This window comes from Heloderma suspectum, chromosome 7, assembly GCF_057233095.1.
Source record: "Heloderma suspectum isolate Gila_16-S chromosome 7, 16-S_ref, whole genome shotgun sequence".
NCBI classification, from domain to species: Eukaryota; Metazoa; Chordata; class Lepidosauria; order Squamata; family Helodermatidae; genus Heloderma; species Heloderma suspectum.
This window is the reverse complement of record NC_139464.1, coordinates 50,134,755-50,153,779: the sequence shown is the minus strand read 5'-3', so window position 1 is coordinate 50,153,779 and position 19,025 is coordinate 50,134,755. Positions and strand designations below refer to the sequence as shown.

Below are 19,025 nucleotides of genomic sequence, written 5' to 3'. Positions count from 1 at the left end.
GGAGCGGATTCACTGCGCCAGTGACATCGGAGCCACCAGCCTCCACCAGATTGAACTTTGCTCTGCACTTCTCCAGTTCCTCCCCTCCAAGGAGGTCAGGGTGACAGAAGTTGACCTCCCTCTCTCTCCATTTTATCCTTACAGCTATTAGGCTGAGAGGAAGAGTGACTGGCCAGGGTCACCCAGTGATTTCATAGCTGAATGAGGATTTGAATCTAGGTCTCCCTAGGTCCTCCAGGTCCAGCACTCTAAGCACCACACCACATTAGCTCTAGTGTAGCATTTCGGTCTGAACATAGATGTAAGAATGGTATCTAACAACAGCTAGCAGTCAGAATTGCTGTGGAGAAATTTGTGGGAGGAGCTGTAGCTCAGTGGCAGAGCCACTGCTTGGCATGCAGAAGGTCCCGGGTTCAATCCCCAGCATCTCCAGGTAGGGCTAGGAACGAATCCTGCCTGAAACCCTGGAGAGCCGCCGCTGCCGGTCAGTGTCAACAATACTGGCTAGATGGACCAGTGCATGGCTCAGTATAAGGCTTCTTCCTATGTTCCTGTGATTTTTCTCCATACCTTATAGGTAAAAAGAGATGAAGAGCACAAGCTCATGAAATCCAAGGTTGTGAATGATGAAGAGATGGTCCGGGTGCCCCTAGCTTTCGCAATGGTCAAGCTGATGCAGACTCTTCCGCAAAATGTCATGGAGGAGAATTTGCCAAGGTACAATATTTTCCAGTGAACACTAAACCTGTATAGTGTAAACCAGCCTTCCCCATGTGGGCCCCTCCAGATGGTTTGGACTGCAACTCTTATCAGCCCCAATGGTCAGGGATTATGGATGTTGTAGTCCAAAAGAACAGGAGGCCACTGCATTGGCAAAGACTGGTGTAAATTGTCTGGAAATATAAATGTAGTATAAGCCTGTTCTTGGAGTGGTCTTGAAAAGTAGTCCTTCCCCTTTAAGCTTTTGTTCAGTTCTCCTCCATTTCACTCCTTTCGGTGATTTTTCTCTCTCTTTGGTTCCAGCATTCTCCTGAGAGTCTGCTCTCTTCTGAGGAACAGAGCACAGGAAATCCGGGACATTGCACGTAACACCCTGATGAAAATAATGGAGGCTTTGGGGGCAGAATACCTGCAGTATGTCTTAAAAGAGATGCAGACAACCCTCGTCCATGGTTACCAGGTAAAGCCCTGGCTTTCTTCCCCCTCCCACCTTCTGATTATGGGGGGGGGGGAGGAGGAGGTGTTTAAGGCCCGAGTGGCTTTCAGCCAGTAGGTCCTCATCCCTTGCCTTAGAAGTCCCCGTGGGGCTCTGCTGCCTAGTAGGTGATGGCCAAAGGGTGACCCCTGGGAAGGACTAGGGCAAGAAATGCTGCCTGATTAATCCTGGTGCTGTATGGGCACCATGTGCGTTTCTGTTCTGGATCCTAGACTTGAGTGGTATAGCAAGAATCCCTTTGAAATCTACTCTGAGATCCTCTTGGGGCTATAAAGTGGGGTATAAGCTTTCTAATAAATAAGAACTGTAGTCTGCCGGACATTGCAGCGCTGTCTTCTCTGTCCACTGGAAGGTCTACCGCTATTTCACAGAACAGTGCAAACAGATTGTAGCCATGATTCTCAGTCTTTGCCAATGGAACTCTGGGAGGGGGCACAAACTTCATGGTGGGGTGGGGAGGGAAGGATCCTGAGGCAGGTGGAGCCTTGGTCCCCTCACTAGCTCAGACCTGGTCAAGCAGAGCGCCCTCATTGAGTCCCGCTGTCCGTTTGACATTTCAGTGTGGCTTAGCTTTTTCTAGTGGTGTTTCCCTGTGTGTAACTTGAGAAAGGGGGCGGGAGTTGCTTGTTTTATTCGCCTTCCTAATGCCAGCGTTGGATTAGTGCCCCAACCCACTCGCCTTTGCACACAGGTGCAGGGTGCATTCACACAACTACATGCAAGGCACTCTGCACTCTCTGCTGTGCAAGGTGTGGGTTGGAGAGTCACTGAAGGCAAAATAAGCTTAGAAGGTGGTCTCAAGCTCAGAGCGTGAGAAATGCTGGATTATACTGAACAAGGGTGCAGAATGTTGTGGGGGTGGGGGCTGGCCAGCGTCAGTGGGGGTGGGCCTCATTGTCCTGCCCCCTTGCCCATTTTTAGCTTTTCTCTATGCTGAGAGAGAGACAGAGTTCTGTGCCTCTCCTGGCATGGAGAAAGGGATGTGGTCGACACTGACAGGAGCAGCTGCTTCTCCCAGTGCTGGCTGAGTCCCTGGCTCCGCATGGTGCTTAGCATCTCTGTGGGAATGGCAGTCACTGCACAGAGGAACTCTGCTGGGGCTGCTCTTCCTGTTGCTGGCCGAGTCCCCCGCCGCCTGCATCCCCACTGTTACCTCTGATCTGGATAATCCCCACCATTAGCTCAGTTTGGAGATATCAGTGGGGATTCCTCCAGGGGGCTCCACAGGCCAGATTGGGGAGTCCAGCAAGCCAGAGGTTCTGCAATTCTGATACAGAAGATAGATGTAGTACATAATGATACAAAACCAGCTGAAAACAATATAGCAGTCTTCCAAATCCCATTCCAGGCATGTATCTGTGTAGGGCCAGCCCTCCCGTGAGATGGGGTGAATCCCCGCCTCAGGCAGCAGAGCAGGAGGAGCGGCAAATTGCATGCTACTATCCCGACAGGAGATCCCCCCACAGGTGCTGCCGGGTGGGCAGGTGCTCCAGAGAGCCCCATCAGCTGCTCTCCTACTGTGGCCTTTGCCACAGCAAGGGAGTGGAGCTTACAGGGCGCGCCAGAGCTGCCATCCACGTGGCGACACTGCAACAGCTGCTCCGGAGAGCCCCGCCAACCACAATTTCCCACTGTGGCAAACGCCAGCCACAATTTCCCACTGTGGCAAACGCCAGCCACAGTGGGAGAGCGGCCAGCAGGGCTCTCCAGAGCAGCTGCCTGCCCTCTGGCTCACTCTGAGGTTTCTCTCAGAATATGCTGGTGGGTGGGCGGGCAGGCTCTCTGAAGAGCTGTGCTGGCCGGAAAAAGTGGCCAGAGAACCAGCCAGGCATTTGGGGCAGCACTTGCGGGGTGGGGAGAGGCTGTGGATGCACCAATGACAATGCAGGGAGATGCGGTGTGTGCCAGTGTGCTGTCCTGCCTCAGGCGGTGGGAGCGCTTGTGCCAGTCTTATATCTGTGTCATCTTTTCAGATAATAACATAATTTGGTTTCTTCTGCTCATATAGGTCCATGTGTTGACTTTCACTGTCCATCTCTTGCTGAAGAGCCTCGCTGGTAATCGGCTTAAAGTCGGGGATTTGGATCCCTGCGTAGAACTGATGATTGAAGTAAGTTCCTTGTAAGGGAAGTTGCTGCATGTGAAAAGGGCCAAATGCAAAATTAGTTTGTTTCAGAAATGCCGCTGCAGACTTGAACGTAGTGGCTCCAGCTTCCTTGACAACTGCATGGGGAGAGGGTAGTTGTTCATTGGGTAGTACCACAGGCAAAGCCACCATCTTCATGAAGGAGCCCAAGGCATGAGCCATTGCTGTATGAGGGGAAACGAGCAAGTGGAGCATTCTGTACTCTTCAGCTTGACTTTTGCAGTCTCAGGATCCACTGCCTGAGTTGTGAGGTACTCCTGATAAAAGGCGTTGCTTTCAGATTAATTCTGAGGGGATAGACGTGTCTTCCTTCCAGAAGGTCACTGCACAGCTTTGTGCATAAACTGCACAAGGAAATGTGTTTTGCTGTGTTAGACAGTTGTCTTCCTCCTGATCAGTTGCACATTGATGGGTTCCCTTGTTTCTACCAGGGGAAGAAGGTTGGATTAAAGAGTTGAGCTTTTGGTGATAATGTCTAAAATGACACAGATCTAGTCTACGATAAGCTTGTGCCATAATAAATTAGTATTTAAGGTGCCACAAGACCTTTTTTTTTTCCTGTACTAACATGGCTGCCCTTCTGAAAATTATGTCTAAAATGCAAAGAAGTAGCTATTGTTCTGCTATTTCTTATTGTTACACTGTCCTTGTTTCTCTCGTGTATTCTGAAAAGATTTTCAACCATGAACTATTTGGAGAAGTTGCTGAGGAGAAAGAAGTGAAAGGCATAGTATCCAAAGTCATGGAGGCCCGCAGAAGCAAGAGTTATGATTCTTATGAAATCCTTGCCAAGTATGTAGGAAAGGACCAAGTGACTAAGCTTATTCTTCCTTTAAAAGAGGTAAGAAGGTAGAACTAATTTTCATGGGATCTCAGAGTATGGGGTTGTTGGTTTTTGTGTGTGCGTGTACACACATGTGCGTACAAAGACATACCAGTGGAGGCTGATGGTTCCAGTGTCAGTGGGCCTGTGAATCTGCTCTGGGTTTCAGTCAGAACCATTCAGAACATCCACCTTGGATAGCTGCTTTAGAATTCTGACTGGTTCTGACTGAAACCTGGAGAGGATTTACTGCCCCACTGACATTGGAGCCACCAGCCTCCACAGATAGATAGATAGATAGATAGATAGATAGATAGATACACACATACATACATACGCACACACACACGCCAGTCTTCTGATGACCATACACACCAGTCTTCCCCAGCTTGGTGCCCTCCGGATGTGTTGAACTACAATGTCCTTTGGCCCTTGGCTGGGGATGATGGGTCTGTGACATGGTGGAGCACTTTGATGGGATCCTCCTAGTGATATGGAGGTAGATGTGGTACTTGGGCATGGCATAGAGGGAGATGTAATAATGTGTCTTCTCCAAACATGCTGCAGCAGCTGGGAAAGAGGGGTGGTGGTGGGGAGCTTAGCCTTTCTCACAATAGCCACGTATGACCTAAAAAGGAACTGCATACCAGGATTTCAGTTTTAAGATGATTTTTCCGTTTTTGACTTGTAGATTTTAGAGAGCACCACAAGCCTAAAGTTGTCTCGGAAGGTGCACGAGACGTTACGCCGTATTGTGTCTGGATTGATAATGAATGCAGCAATGACTGCAGAATCTGTTCTTCTGCTCAGCCATGGCTTGATCAGTGAAAATCTACCACTGCTAACAGAGAAAGCAAAGTAAGTTTTATAGAAAGTTAAACTACGGTTAAAGCCAGTTTTCTTTTCTTTTGCTTGCCAGAACTACTGTTTGAAAGGTAATTAGCTGCTTTAAAAAATCTGTTTACACACAGAAGTAAGGGGGGCCCATTTGTTCATCACCATAAATGTGAACAAGACAAGTTCTGTGTCTGGCATTAAAACCCAGACTGTGACTCTGGATTTCCCCCATTTTTTGCTTGTATTTCTATTGTTTCCAGTGAAGCCATATTAGAGCTTAATCAGCATTTGATTCCTTCTTCCCTAGAGTAATCTGTGAGTATTTTTTTCTTCCAAATGTGGGGTGCTTAACACAAAATGCCTCTTTTGTGGTTTAAATTGTGCTTGTGCCTTCCCCCTTCCCCTTCCCCTTCTGGTGCAGCCCTGAGGAAGAGGTTGGAAGCTTTCGCTTCTGCTTTTAAACTAACCAGAATTCCCTGTTATGTCCAGACTTCTGGGAATTCTGGTTAGTTTAAACTGTGGTTAGTTCAAGCAAGCAAGCCAAGATCAAAGTATGATTTATGATCCTGGCTTGTTCACTGACTAGAGAACCACAGTTCTAGAGTTCACAGTTCCCTGAGTTTGGGGGTAATAGGGAGCTGTGGTTGTTTTAAAACAGCAAATTTATGTTTTCGACCTCCTTGTGGCCATGCCAGAAGAACAGGAGGGAGGGGAAGCACATGTTTTTGAGGCTCATGTAGGCTTGTTTACGTAAAGCTAAACCATTGTTCATGTCTGAACTGGCCCAGTGTCAGAATAGAACCATATGCTCAAACCTTCATTGAGGGCCAGTGTTGTCCCTCCATCAGAACCATTTAACCAAACCATTTAATCCAGAGCTGTTTCATTAAAGTCACTAGAATTACTTCAGAGTGAGTGGCTTGACTTCATTCTTAGGCACTCATGAAGGTTCGATTGGAGTCCGTGCTTCGCGCAGAAGAACTGTCTGCTGAGGCCTAAATTCCAGTTTTAACTTTCCTCCTTGATAACTCTTTTCAGAACGAAAGCTCCAGCTCCTCCAGATCCTCGTTTGCAACCAGCGAGCTGCCTCTTACTTCCACCTACCCCAGTCAGAGGAGGGCAAAAGGCTCCTGTGAGCAGCAAGACCAACATGCACGTCTTGGTTGAGTCAGGGCTACGGGTAAGAAGTGCCCGCAAATTAGAAAAAGAAAAGAAACCAAATATCTCTCTTTATGCTCCAGCACAGGAATATCACAGAAAATGCTATGACTGTGCTTTAATTCATCTGATGGTTCTTCCCTCTACCAGCCTGATGGAGGGGTGGCAATGCACAGCAATACACAGCTTAAGATAAGCGAGTCAGTTCCAAAATAATGCTCGTGTCTCTCCAACCCAGAGCTGGAAGGATCAGGAATGTGCATTGTGTTCACACGCTTCTTTGTCCTCTCACATGCTTTGATTCCTTTGCTTACTTCCAGGTTAGCAGCAAACCATAGTCTGCCCTTATATCTGAACTGGGCAAATTGTGGTTTGTTTAAACCATTGTATGTCCAGTTTGAATGTTTGCTGTTAACCCAGAAGTAAGAGAACTGGAGTACGCAGAAAGAGTGTTTGGGGGTGCGGAGCAGTGGAGGGAGCACACGAGCACAGGATTTGTTCATGTAGCACTAAAACCTAGTTTGGTGTTATGTCTGAACTGTGGAGATTCACTGCTTTATAGCTCATTCTTCCCACTGGGCCTGCAGGAAGTTTTTCTAGGTAGACAGAGAGGAATGAGGGAACAGCATGGAGCTGGAATTGAGGAATGGGATAAGAATATTTTCTATAACCAGTTACCATATGTCTCTGATTTTTTGGTTGCCTGCGCACCTCTTAATATCAGTGCTGCATTTCCAAGATGTTCACGAAATTACCTAGCATGTTAAATAATGGTCTGTAGTCTTTGGTTGTTACATCCTGAGGTTGCCCTTGTTTTCCTGTAAACCATCTGGTATGTTTTTGTTTTTTTTTCTTCCAGAAGAAGGATCTCTTTTTTATGTGCAATTAATACCTAGCACTTCTTTCCTGCTACAGCTGCTGCACATGAGCCTGAAGAGGTCCAAAATAAATTCTTCAGATGAGCATGTTTTAGAAATGCTGGATCCTTTTGTACAGCTGCTTATCAACTGCCTTCAGTCCACAGATGTTAAGGTGGGGTTCTAAGCAATGTGCAACAACTCTTCTCCAATGCAGACAGATCACAAAGTTCAGTCTGCATTAAAGTTCTTTATGCCACCCCTAAGGTAAATAAAGGAACTATGGAAAGTATCCACTTTTCACATACTGATTACTTAGGATCCAGAAAAGATAATTAAGAGCCCTGAGTGTACCTTATGTTTGCATCAAGTGTAAGGTTCCATCCCTTGTGGCTGCAGAGAAAGGATTTAAAGGCATTATTGCTCACCACTGAGTTGCCCTCTGTATAATTGGGATTAAGGGAGTCTACTGTGTTAAGACTTTCACAACTGACTTCTTATTCTTAGATACATTCAAATACATGTAAAATACATGTAGTACAACAATAGAGAATGGCACATGAGTATACAACTGGCTAGATTTTCCTGAAATATAGACATGTAGAAATAGTGATTATGGAAGGATTAGACCCCTCTTCCATGTATAGTGTGGAGAAATCCAGCATTTAAATGCACGTGCATCATTCACAGTGTATCATTGATGCACTGCCACAGAAGTGTGAATTGGCACTCAGACAGCATGACTTTAAGGAAGACTTTTGGCATACCTTGTTATAACAGTTCAGCACCAGATTGCTCTGTGATCCACATGTATTTTGCTTCCATGTGTTAAAATTGTGGCATTGACCATCAGAGGTTCAAAGGCAAAGTTCACGTGGGTCTTGTGGAAACACGGGTGTCCCACATGAGATGGGAAAAGGCTCAGTAGTTCCAGCTGGGGGATTTCTGGATGTTACCAAATATTCCCATGATCTACATAAGTTGGTGTTAGTAGTAGTTGCTGTTGTTTCTTTCCCAGGTGATCACTGGTGCTCTTCAGTCCCTTCTCTGGGTTTTAAAGTTTCCGCTGCCTGCAGTAGATAAGAATATAGAACAGCTAACCAAGCAGCTTTTTCTTCTGCTGAAGGACTTTGCCAAACCAGGAGCAGCTAAAGGCCAGAATTTTCATTTGGTCATAAATTGTTTCAAAGTAAGTCTTAACCAAAAGAACAGCTCGATTCTGACCTTGTGGGGTGCTTTATCCAGATCCATATGTCTGCTTCTGTAACATGGAGGATCACTGTGACGGAGAAGTCGTCTCTGCCCTCGGTCTCCTTTGCATTTGTTGGCAAACGGTTAAGAAGAAGTGCGCTCGCTGGACAACTTTTCTTGACTCTTATCTTGCGGTGGTCTCAGGAGTCATTCCCAGCATTAGCCCACTTTAAGTCCCCGGGGCACTATCGGTCCACATACGTTTGGAACTGCACAGTTGTCTAATTAGGATAGCAAAGGCTGTGGGTGAAGACCATTCCACTGGGTCCCGCCATTACTCTGTAGCAGTCTGGCCCAGCCATATGTCCATTGCTACGGGGTCTGTAATTTTACAGTCAAACTGCAGAAATACTTATACTTATCCTTGGTAGAAACAGAAGGTAGTCATGCAAAAAGCTACCCCTCGCCAATATTTACAATTTCAAAAAATAATTATTACAAACATTATACATCGCATAATTCTAAAGATCAGGCGTGGTTAATAATAAATTACAGAATGCTGTCTTAAAACTATCAGTTAGAACCATATGTAAAACCATTTCAGAGCTGCAGTAAATAAAAGGTCACAGAGGAATGGTTAGGAGCCTTTCATTTCCCCCCACCCCCGCCAAAAGTCTACAGAGATGGGTTACATTGGTCTCCTTTAACAAATTCCAAGTGTTCCATAAGGCTGAGGCCACCAGAGAAAAGGGCTGACTGATCTCCAGAAAATCATTATGGAGGAGAACACTGAATAAAGCCTAATATGAAGAATGTACAATGCGATCCTATGGCATAAGTTCCTTTGTTTATAATGGGGCTTTTCCCCTAGTAAGTATGTTTAGGGCTACAGCCCTAATGGGTGTGGAGGTGATGACCATGCACACCTCTAGAGAGAGCCTCAAAACACATGCTGAGAACTTGGGATCTGTTAAAACATTCTGCAGTATTCATGTTCATCATTCTAGGTTTTAATTTGCAGTGTGTAACTCTGCTTGTGAGGAATGCAAAGAGTCATATCACAGACAAACAACTGCAAGTATTGCTTGGATATGCTGAAGAAGATATCTATGACTCATTACGACAAGCCACGGCCTTTGGCCTCTTAAAGGTATTGCACAAATGGCTTTTAAGGGTTATTTCTTGAAACGGAAATGAAGCTACTTATTTTTCATATGAAAAATTAAGCTGATGGTTTTGCTTATTGGGTCTAAAGAAGGCTTGAATGTGTTCTCTTTCTAAGGGTTGTCACGAGGGATTGACATTCTCTAGTCTTTGGTATCCTATTTATCAATCAAAACATTTGGATCCTGCCTTTCCATCCTGAAAATAGGACCCTCACAACCCACATAAAGCACAATTGATAAATGCCATAAAAAGAAAACCAAGAATAAATAGCAACAGCAACAATAATTGGAATGAGATTCCTACTGAACAGCATGTCTGACTTTAAAATTGTTTTCAGCTGGTACATGGTACAAAGAAGGGTGATGATGTCACGTGAGAGAACAGCACATAAATGTCATTGTCACCATTTTCAGCACAGGCGGTTTAGATGAGACTATGAATACTGGCTTATAGTGTGTATAGTATGATGTGTCTGCCTAAAAATGAAACCTTTTCACTTTCTGTTTTACCTCCGACAGCCAGTGGTGCGGTTCACACGACACAGCCAGCTCATCGTGGGTTATTTAACCCACGATGAACTGTGGTGAGTACTGTGTGCGTGTGGCTGGCGTTTTCAGCAGGCAATGGCCATCGTGAGTTATTCAAGGGTTAACCAAGTCTCGCATAACCTTCGATTAGTAGTAGGGTTACGTGAGGGTTGTTTAATCTTCACATAACCCCCGATGTCTGGGTTCACACAAAACAGCACAGCCCCTGATTGCAGGTTGCATATTGGAAACAGCTGCACACACCCAGCCCACACCACAGCTCACGGTGTGTTAATCCTCAATGAGCTGGCAGTGTAGTGCAAACCAGGTCAGTGTTATGTTATGAATATAGGTGCATGCACAGCTCCTCTACAAAGATCATAGTCCTATTTTTCTCAGATAAAATTTAAGATTTAAAAAGGGAAATATGTATTTGGAAGTACAAACGCTTGTTAACCCACTGTAATCCTGAAGTATGACAAGATGTGTAAAAAGCTGCTGTAAAAAAACAAAACAAAAAACCAACCAGTGAAGAAACATGCGTCCTCCCTACTTGGCGCCATCCAGTGGTGCAGATTCTAGGGCGCTCTCCGTTCTGGCCCATAGGAGGTAGGATCTTGTAACAGACAGCCATCCAGCCTCTGCTCAAATACCTCCAGTGAAGGAAAACCCACCACCTCCCGAGGCAGACTGCTCCACCGCTGAGCAGCTGTCTCTTACAGCTCTACTCGGGATTGAGTTAGGGAGAGGCCAGATGAAGTAGAGGTTATTGCATCTTAGACAGTTGTTTGGCCTTGGGAAGGAGTGGGTGGTGCCTCCTAGCCCTCAGGCTCGTTTTCTTCAAGTAAAAAAGATCCTGCCTCCTGCTGGATGGAGCAGAGAGTGCCTCAAGTGTTTGGACCACGGTCTGACGAACAAGTAGGAGAATTCACAGGAAAGGAGAATTCTGTTTTGAGTTCTGTTTCACCGAGTGTGGCCAAAAATCACCATGACTCAGGTTTGTATTTCATTCTCTTTTTAAAGGCTATTTTATCCAGAAAACTGATTGTTCCAGAAATCGATGGTGTCATGCAGAAGGTTGCAAACTTTGCCATCACAGGCCAAAGTGAGCAAGTTCGAATCCAGTGCAGGCAGGTTTGTAGAAATGAATAAGTCCCCCCCCTCCCCCATTGTCCTTTAGCATTACAGCTGTTTTTGTCAGCTCCTATTTTATTGATAATAGGAAGCCTGGCAGTAGCACAAATATATCCCAAGTAAGTCTCTTAAACATTTCCTATTTAGTCATGATTCAGTTGATTGCTCCCTTAGTCATTTAAGTTCTTAACAAATTGTTCCTTGTTTGCTTTCACCCCCAGATTTACCTGAAATATATTCTTGATTACCCCCTTGGTAAAAAGTTGAAAGCTAACCTTGAGTACATCTTTGCCCAGCTCAAGTAAGTGCCTAGAGATCATTGGGGGGCTGGGAGAAGAGAACAGTTGGTATTTCCCCTCAGATTTGGAATGAGGCCCTTCTTCTGACCATGTGCTCTTTGGGGAAATATCCAAGAGCTCAAACTAAAACCTCAGTGGTGTATTTGAGGCAAATGAGAACACACAAACATTGTGTATTTCCCCCATTGATTTTGAATTTTTTTTTCATATTTGCACTGTGACTTTTTGGCTTGTATATGAACAAATGGTCCTATTAGGAACACAACAAGCTGCCTCATGTTAGCTCTGTAGCCCTCGCTCATCTAGCCCAGCCTTCCCTAACCTGGTGCTCTCCAAATATGTTGGGCTACAACATCCATCATCCCTAGCCAGTGTGGTGGCTAGGGATGATGGATTCCTAGCTGGCATGGTATTCCTAGCCATGCCAGCTAGGAATTATGGGAGTTGCAGGCCAACATGTCTGGAGGGCACCAGGCTGGAGAAGGCGGATCTGTCCTAATACCAGCTCTTTTTCATTTTGCTCTGTGCTGTCTGTTCTGACCAGCAGCGGCTCTGCAGGGTCTCAGGCAGAGCTCCTTCCCATCACCTCCTGCTTGACCTATTTAACAGGAGATGCCAAGGGGTGAACCTTCTGCATCCACCATGTGTGCTCTGTGACTGAGCCCGTGGAGGCTGGTGGCTCCGAGGTCAGTGGGGCGGTGAATCCACTCTGGGTTTCAGTCAGTACACTAAACATCTCCATGGTGTGAATGCTGCTCATCTCTTGGAACGTGCTAGGTGGCTTGGCTCTGGCTAGAACCAAGCCTGTCCTCATTTTCCTAGCTCTTTATTGGCTGACGGGAGGGAAGGTTTGCAGACAGCTGACTGCAGAAGAGGTATTGTGCCAGTAAAAGTTGTGTGGAGGAAGAGAGAGGCTTGCCATGTAAGTGCCATGCTATGATGAGAGAAACTGGACATTTTTAACTTCTTCCCATGCAGCTATTAAGGCACAACAGATCTTTCAAGGCCAGGTGTTGGGAAATAGCAGTATGTATTATGAAAATATATGCACACGTGTTGTTGTTCAGTCGTTAAGTCGTGTCCGACTCTTCGTGACCCCATGGACCATTGCATGCCAGGCCTTCCTGTCCTGCGTTCTCTCCCGGAGCGTGCTCAAGTTCATATTCATTGCGTCAGTGATGCTATCTAGCCATCTCATCCTCCGCCGTCCTCTTCTCCTTTTGCCTTCAGTCTTTCCCAGCATCAGGGTCTTTTCCAGCGAGTTTTCTCTTCGCATTAGGTGGCCAAAATATTTCAGCTTCAGCTTCAGTATCTGTCCTTCCCATGAGCACTCAGGGTTGATTTCCTTTAGGACTGACTGATCTGACCTCCTTGCAGTCCAGGGGACTCGTAAGAGTCTTCTCCAGCACCACAGTTCGAAAGCATCAATTCTTCGGTGCTCAGTCTTCCTTACAGTCCAGCTCTCACAGCCATACGTTACTACTGGGAAAACCATGGCTTTGATTAGATGGACCTGTGTACTTAATGGTTTTGAGAACTTAATTCTGAGTAAACATACATAGGATTGCGCTGTTTGTATCTAAATGTCCGTCAGCTTTTGAAGATACTGACCATCCTGTACTGTTCATTATTTTTTGCCATAGTTATGAATATGAGACAGGAAAAGAGTCTGCTTTGGAAATGATTGCTTACCTCTTTGAAATGTTCCCTCAGGTAATGTATAACTGCATCACAAACCTAGTGCTCTTGCTGTTTTTCACCTTGAACCCTAGAATGTGGTATTTGATGGAATATTTCACATAAGGCCACACAAGAATAGCTTCCATTGATTTGGTGGGACTTCTGGGAATATATGCACAGGATCTGGTTGTAAGCAAGTGTTAGGGAGCTGTTCACATACAGCAACTTTCCCCACACAGCGCCATCCAGAAGTGTTGGGCTACAACTCCCATAATCCCCAGACAGCATCACCATTGACCCTGCTGTCTGGGGATTATGGGAGTTGTAGTTTACACTTCTGAAGGATGCCAGGTCAGGAAGGCTGATGTACAACTTCCTGAGTGTGTGCCTGTGCTATCTCTTTGGAGTAAGCTGGACTGAAGTAAGGTTGGGGGAAGGCAAAAGATGTAATTATATACAGAATATTTTGGTTGTTTTGATATGGACCTTGCTTTCATTCATGTATACTGAAGGGAAAAGCTGAAGACATGGATCAAACTCATAAAAACACCTTGAGTGCCATTTTTCTTGGTAGAAAGGCAGAGTACAAAACAAATGAATAAATAAAATATACTCTTCATGTGTGGTTTACAAGGGGAACATATTGCCTAGAAGAAGAAGAAATACCTTCCTTCTAGAGATTGCCCGCTAACAACTTGGCTTATTCCCTCTTTTCCCCCCTCCTTCTTCAGGGTTTATTGCATGAGTTTTGTGGGCTTTTCTTTGTTCCACTGTGTATGATGGTAGTGAACGATGACTCCGCAAAGTGCAAGAAGATGGCGGCCCTGGCGATCAAAAGTCTCCTCAGTAAGATTAACCCTGCAAACCGAGACTTGATGTTTTCTCTGCTTACATCATGGTTCAAGAGTGAAAAGGTACCACTTAGAGCGGTAGTTTGAGTTGTCATGGACAGTGGGTTTTGCTAGCTGAATGGAGGAGGTGAGGGAATGTCAAGAGGTAAATCTTTTTGGAGATGAGATTAGCTAAACCTCCTTAGCTGGTGGAAGAACCACACTGTAATTTATAGGGCCTTGGGAATTAGGCCAGTTTTTTTGCAGGATTGAAAGCTCAGCTCAAAATTGTGACGGAGTGCATTGTTGAGAAGGCAGTTGTGCCTACCAGCTTGGCTCTTCTCCCCTTCAAAGGACTCACCTGGCTATCTCCAGGCAGACTTGTTCTGAGCTGGCCCCTTTTGCTCTTCTGACGTTGTAGAGCAGCCTTCCCCCACCTGGTGCCCTCCAGATCTGTTAGACTGCAACTCCCGTAATCCCACAGCCAGCATAGCTCAACACATCTGAAGGGCATCTGGTTGGGAAAGGCTGTTGTAGAGGGAAGTACTGCTGTTGCAACGAGGACCTTTTACCTCTTCTGTGGCTGCCTTGGAAGAATCGGCACACTTTACCTACCTACCAAATCACGAATTGTGCTACTTATATTTGCTTTTTTTTAATCCCTTGCTAATGTTATGTTGTCTTTACTGGTAGAGTGTGCACAAGAGGTTAGCCACTCATGCCTGCGGTGCCTTTGTGGAAGCTGAGGGAGTCGAATTTGAAAAAAGACTTGGAACCATTCTTCCAGTGGTTGAGAGAGAGACGCATCCTTCGAATTTTGAAGACGTAAGTCATTTAATTAGGGCTGGGAAACTGAAGAGGAAAGTTGAAGAGATGGATCAAAGTCATAAAACAAGACACAGTAATTCACTACTTGGCAAGGTTGACTGAAGTAAGAGCTTGTTTACAGATGATCATGGTTTGTAAAATGAACCTGCCCAAAGAATCCGATTGAAACTATTCTTGTTTCCTGTTGTCTACATGTCATTCTTCAAAGAAGAGAGGAAGAGCTTATTTATTTATTGTTTCCAGAAACAGTATTTTTTCATATTTAACCGACAGTACAGCAATGAGGGTGGCAGGGACAGGTGGAGGAAGTCAGCTTTCAGTCCTGTATTCAAATACAATAGGTTAGAGATGAATTATTTTTCTTCTGTGGGCATAAGTGTCTGCAAAGGCAGGCCAAATGGCTGTGTAAGCATCCATACATTTCCATTGATTGTAACCTGCCAATTTGTGGAGTGAACTGTGAACAGAAGCCTTCAGCCACTTAGGCGCAATTCTATGCATGTTTAGACAGAGAAAAGGCCTACAACTCCCAGCATGCCCTGGCTGGGGCATGCTGGGAGTTGTAGGCCTTTTCTCTGTCTAAACATGCATAGGATTGCACCCTTAGTTTGTTCCTGGCATGGGTCTCTCTTTCCAGTGCTGTAAAATCAGACATATGGCTGTTAGCAAAGCATCCATCAGAGCATCCATCTCTGGTGGCCCGATGAAAGGTGCTGGACTGCTGGAATGTAACTTATGCAGCTCTTTAAAATGGAATGAGGTCCCTAGGACTAAGCTGATAACCATAGACACCTTTGTCCAAAAATGGATCAGTGTACAGTGCCACCTGAGCTAGGTGTGGAATCCTATTACTAGCCTGCATCTCCAGCAGCTTTGGGAAGGGGGCCATTTGTCGGGCAGGGGTAAGAGTGGGTGACCTTAATAAGAGCATGGGCAGTTTTTGTGGTGATTCCATGTGAAAAGATTGCTGTAACCATCCTCTTTTTGTATTTTGTGTTGCCTTGCTAAAGAAGTTTACTGTGCAAATTTCTTTTCAAATTGAGGCTATGAGGGGACGGAGAATATTTTTTCTCGCTCAAGGATTTTCAATAATAATTGTGTACTAGAGCCTTATTAAGTGTGTTGAGGATGGTGACCTAAGCGATATTGTTCCCTGGCTGTCTCCCAGCTTTACTTCAAGCTCTAGATTCTTAATAGCATTTTCTGTAGTAAAGTTAGGCAACATCTTATATGCAGCCATAGTGACTTGTATGGAAACCTCTTCACTATTCATATGGTGTTAGATTTGCAGGATGTCATTGAGTCACTGTTCATTTTTGCATATTTTTAGGTTACAGAGGCTGAAGAAAGGGCTGCAGACAGATTGCTGTTCAGCTTCCTTACACTGATCATTAAACTAATCAAGGAGTGCAACATTGTTGAATTAAACAAACACAATGAGATTCTGAGCAACATTTGGGGTTAGTAGTTTTTACACCATTACATTGCTCTAGAAATTAGTGGAACTTAACATGTTTGTTATGCCGGGGGCTGCTCATATGGAAATAAATGTCTTGTATTGTGTAAAATTGCCTTTTAGTTTGTGTTCCCCTATGTATTATGAATGAGTTCAGATTAAATAACCCCAATTTCTCCCATTTCTGAAGGTCATGTCCAGTCCCATTTATGGTACCCTCACAGTTGGGTGTGGTTGACTTCTGCTCAGATTTTTGGCTTGTTGTTTGGTTCTCACAAGCCAGAAGAACTTGTTAATAAATGGAGTAAAAGAAAGCTGGAAAAGAGCCAAGGAACGACTACAGAGCCATCAGCAACCACCTTCCTAACAGAAGAACTAGACAAAAAGGTTAGCATTATGCACCTAAACTCCATTTCTTGTATTACTGCATGTTTCAGTCTCCCGGTAGGTGGCAGAAACAAAAATTAACACTAGTTTCAAGCTCATTTTGTTCATTTCACGATCGTTATAGATCTTCACATGATGGGAGTTGATTCCCTTGTGCCTTTCACAGTCCTTTAGCAGAGCAGTTTATTCATGCAGCAAGGTCAGCAGTAGTGACAAAAAGAAGCCAGCGATGTTCTGAGTTAAAACAATCCAGGTTGGATCTAGGATGTCCCTTGTGTGAAAGGAAGGGACCTTCTGCGATTTTTGGGGATCCCTCACACACACCACAGCTCACCCTATTCTTCAGGGTCTCCTGACTCTATGTAGCATTTTGAGGGGGATGGGGGAGCTGCTGTGGGAAGGCAGGGATGGGAAGTCCACTTCCAACAGTCCAGTTGCTCATGCTTAAATCTGGATCCAACCCTAATCATTTCTTTCATGCTACAGTGCCTTGTATGTTATAGAATGATCACAATTCTTTTGCAGATGAAAACACTTGCATTAGCTTTCTGCCATCAGCTGAAATCCAAATTTCTGGATCCATCCCTTGGAGAGCAGGTGAGATGCCAAGTAGACTTTTGGCAGATGTATCACATTTTGGAATGTGCATGTTGAAATAATACATAATCAAAAGAAGCAGAGACGGCTCAAGACCTCTTGGTGCCTGAGGTAGAGAAGCAAGATGACAGCCCCAGGCGTTTTAACAATATAATAATAATCTAAATTATTTGATGCCTTTTAATTGTATTCTGAAACATAAGTAAATCCTGTGGTTGTAGACCTACCAGAAGTGGCTGTCCTGCATCCTTCAGAAGCTACTTCCTAGTTCCCAAAGTAAGATGAATCAGAACAGGTTGGCATCATTTTTTTTTTTTAAGAGGGAGCATGGAACAATGGAGTCCCACAATGCTAGGTCCACCTTTTGATTTATTACGAAAGCTCTTCTTGCACAGAACCCAGATTGATCCAGTTAGGCAGAATAGAGAAACAAGGCTCATTCCCCATGTGTTATTGATGTGAATTTACTGATTTCACTTTGAATATTCTTAAGGGGATGACATCTAAACATTGTCGTAGTATCAGTAAGGATAGGACAGCTCACCAAAGACATGTCAATATAGAGGCAGTTGAGGTTGTTACTGGGCAGCACAGCCTATACTGCACAGTCCCTGCCTCCTATGGCATGGTAGTAACATAAAAAAAAGGTCAGTTATAATTCTTTTCCCCTGCCCTTTGATATTAGCCAGCTCCTTTGGTAAGAATATTTCAGCATCTGCAAGAGTAGTTGGAGGTTACAGCTGTACACAGCATTCATTCATTTGCACAGAATTGAATTTCAGTCACTTTGAAGCTGATGAATGGTTGATGCCTGCTATATAAGTGAACGTGAAGCTGTAGCAATAAGGAATGGCTCCTCTTGGCACACATTTCCTTCCTTGCGTACATATTCTTAACTATAATGGTAGCATTAACTTTTTCATACCTAGGGAAGGCCTCTTAAAATTGCAGCCTTAAATGGTATGCCAGCCATATTGTAGGGTCTGGTAGGATGCTTGGTAAACCCTCTGCTTTTGTAGCCAGCCTGGGGGCCACAAAACAAGGGCCTTACCAAGGACCTGATAGGTAGTCCACAAAACATAGCTTGCGTCCTGCATATGGCCTGGGGGACACAAGGTTGAGTTCCATGATGGAAGAAAGGTGGAATATAAATATAGCAATTTAAAAAGTTGTTTTTCCTTTATATTTAAGGTTGTAAAGAATTTACTGTTTATAGCCAAAGTACTGTACCTTCTGGCTCCTGCTCCAGAAGATGGTAAAGAAATCAGTGAGGAAGTGGGCCAGAAAGCTGAGGATCAGGATGATTCGGGAGGTGACGATGAGAATGAGAATTCAACTATGGAGGCGAAGGAAACCAAAGAGAAAAATAGCCCAGCTACTTTAATGTGGGTGATTAAAAGACTCTCTGTAATGGCAACACGAGAAGCTGCATATTCACCCAAAGACCCTTTAAAGGTTTGTATGTCTTTCAATTAGAGAACACTTTTACTTTTACAAATAATGCCTTCCACTTATAGTTTCAGGATCTCAGTGCATGTTACAGATCCACAAGTGCAAAGGTATTGGTGGAAATGATGCAAGAATGTCTATAGCACGTTACTAGCCTAAGTAAAAATAGGGCTGTGCAAATATGAGTGGTCCCTTTCCTCCTAATCAGCTATAATGGTGTGGTAGGCATTGGGGAAGAAGGGAAGAGTGTTTCCTCGATTTCTCAGCTGCAGGAGCAATTATGAAGGTGAGAGTTTTGGAGGCAAGTGAGTGGAGGGAATTGTAGGCTCATTGGTGAGGCAGGGATCAGACCACCTCACACTCCTGATGACATAACCAGGGGTGTGAAAGGGGTTGAGGTAGGACTGTAATTTGGCTTTTGAGTAAGCCAAGCTGTTTTCAGA

The 19,025-nt window shown here is 44.7% G+C and overlaps 1 protein-coding gene across 6 annotated transcripts in view; it reads left to right on the top strand.

The window, feature by feature from the left end:
• UTP20 (UTP20 small subunit processome component) overlaps positions 1 to 19,025 on the top strand; it is a 90,545-nt gene that overhangs the window by 69,582 nt on the left and 1,938 nt on the right. For 5 of the 6 annotated variants that reach the window (XM_084810142.1, XM_084810145.1, XM_084810144.1 and 2 more), the window contains 18 exons: positions 578 to 717; positions 1,024 to 1,180; positions 3,225 to 3,326; positions 4,036 to 4,203; positions 4,877 to 5,043; positions 6,061 to 6,202; positions 7,096 to 7,212; positions 8,056 to 8,226; positions 9,250 to 9,378; positions 10,946 to 11,056; positions 11,278 to 11,357; positions 12,999 to 13,068; positions 13,767 to 13,949; positions 14,559 to 14,690; positions 16,024 to 16,153; positions 16,340 to 16,536; positions 17,062 to 17,133; positions 18,325 to 18,588. In XM_084810142.1, the coding sequence (XP_084666268.1) occupies positions 578 to 717; positions 1,024 to 1,180; positions 3,225 to 3,326; positions 4,036 to 4,203; positions 4,877 to 5,043; positions 6,061 to 6,202; positions 7,096 to 7,212; positions 8,056 to 8,226; positions 9,250 to 9,378; positions 10,946 to 11,056; positions 11,278 to 11,357; positions 12,999 to 13,068; positions 13,767 to 13,949; positions 14,559 to 14,690; positions 16,024 to 16,153; positions 16,340 to 16,536; positions 17,062 to 17,133; positions 18,325 to 18,588 (2,532 nt within the window). The remainder of the gene's footprint in view (positions 1 to 577; positions 718 to 1,023; positions 1,181 to 3,224; positions 3,327 to 4,035; positions 4,204 to 4,876; positions 5,044 to 6,060; positions 6,203 to 7,095; positions 7,213 to 8,055; positions 8,227 to 9,249; positions 9,379 to 10,945; positions 11,057 to 11,277; positions 11,358 to 12,998; positions 13,069 to 13,766; positions 13,950 to 14,558; positions 14,691 to 16,023; positions 16,154 to 16,339; positions 16,537 to 17,061; positions 17,134 to 18,324; positions 18,589 to 19,025) is intronic. The other variant, XR_014784344.1, reaches the window with a different exon arrangement.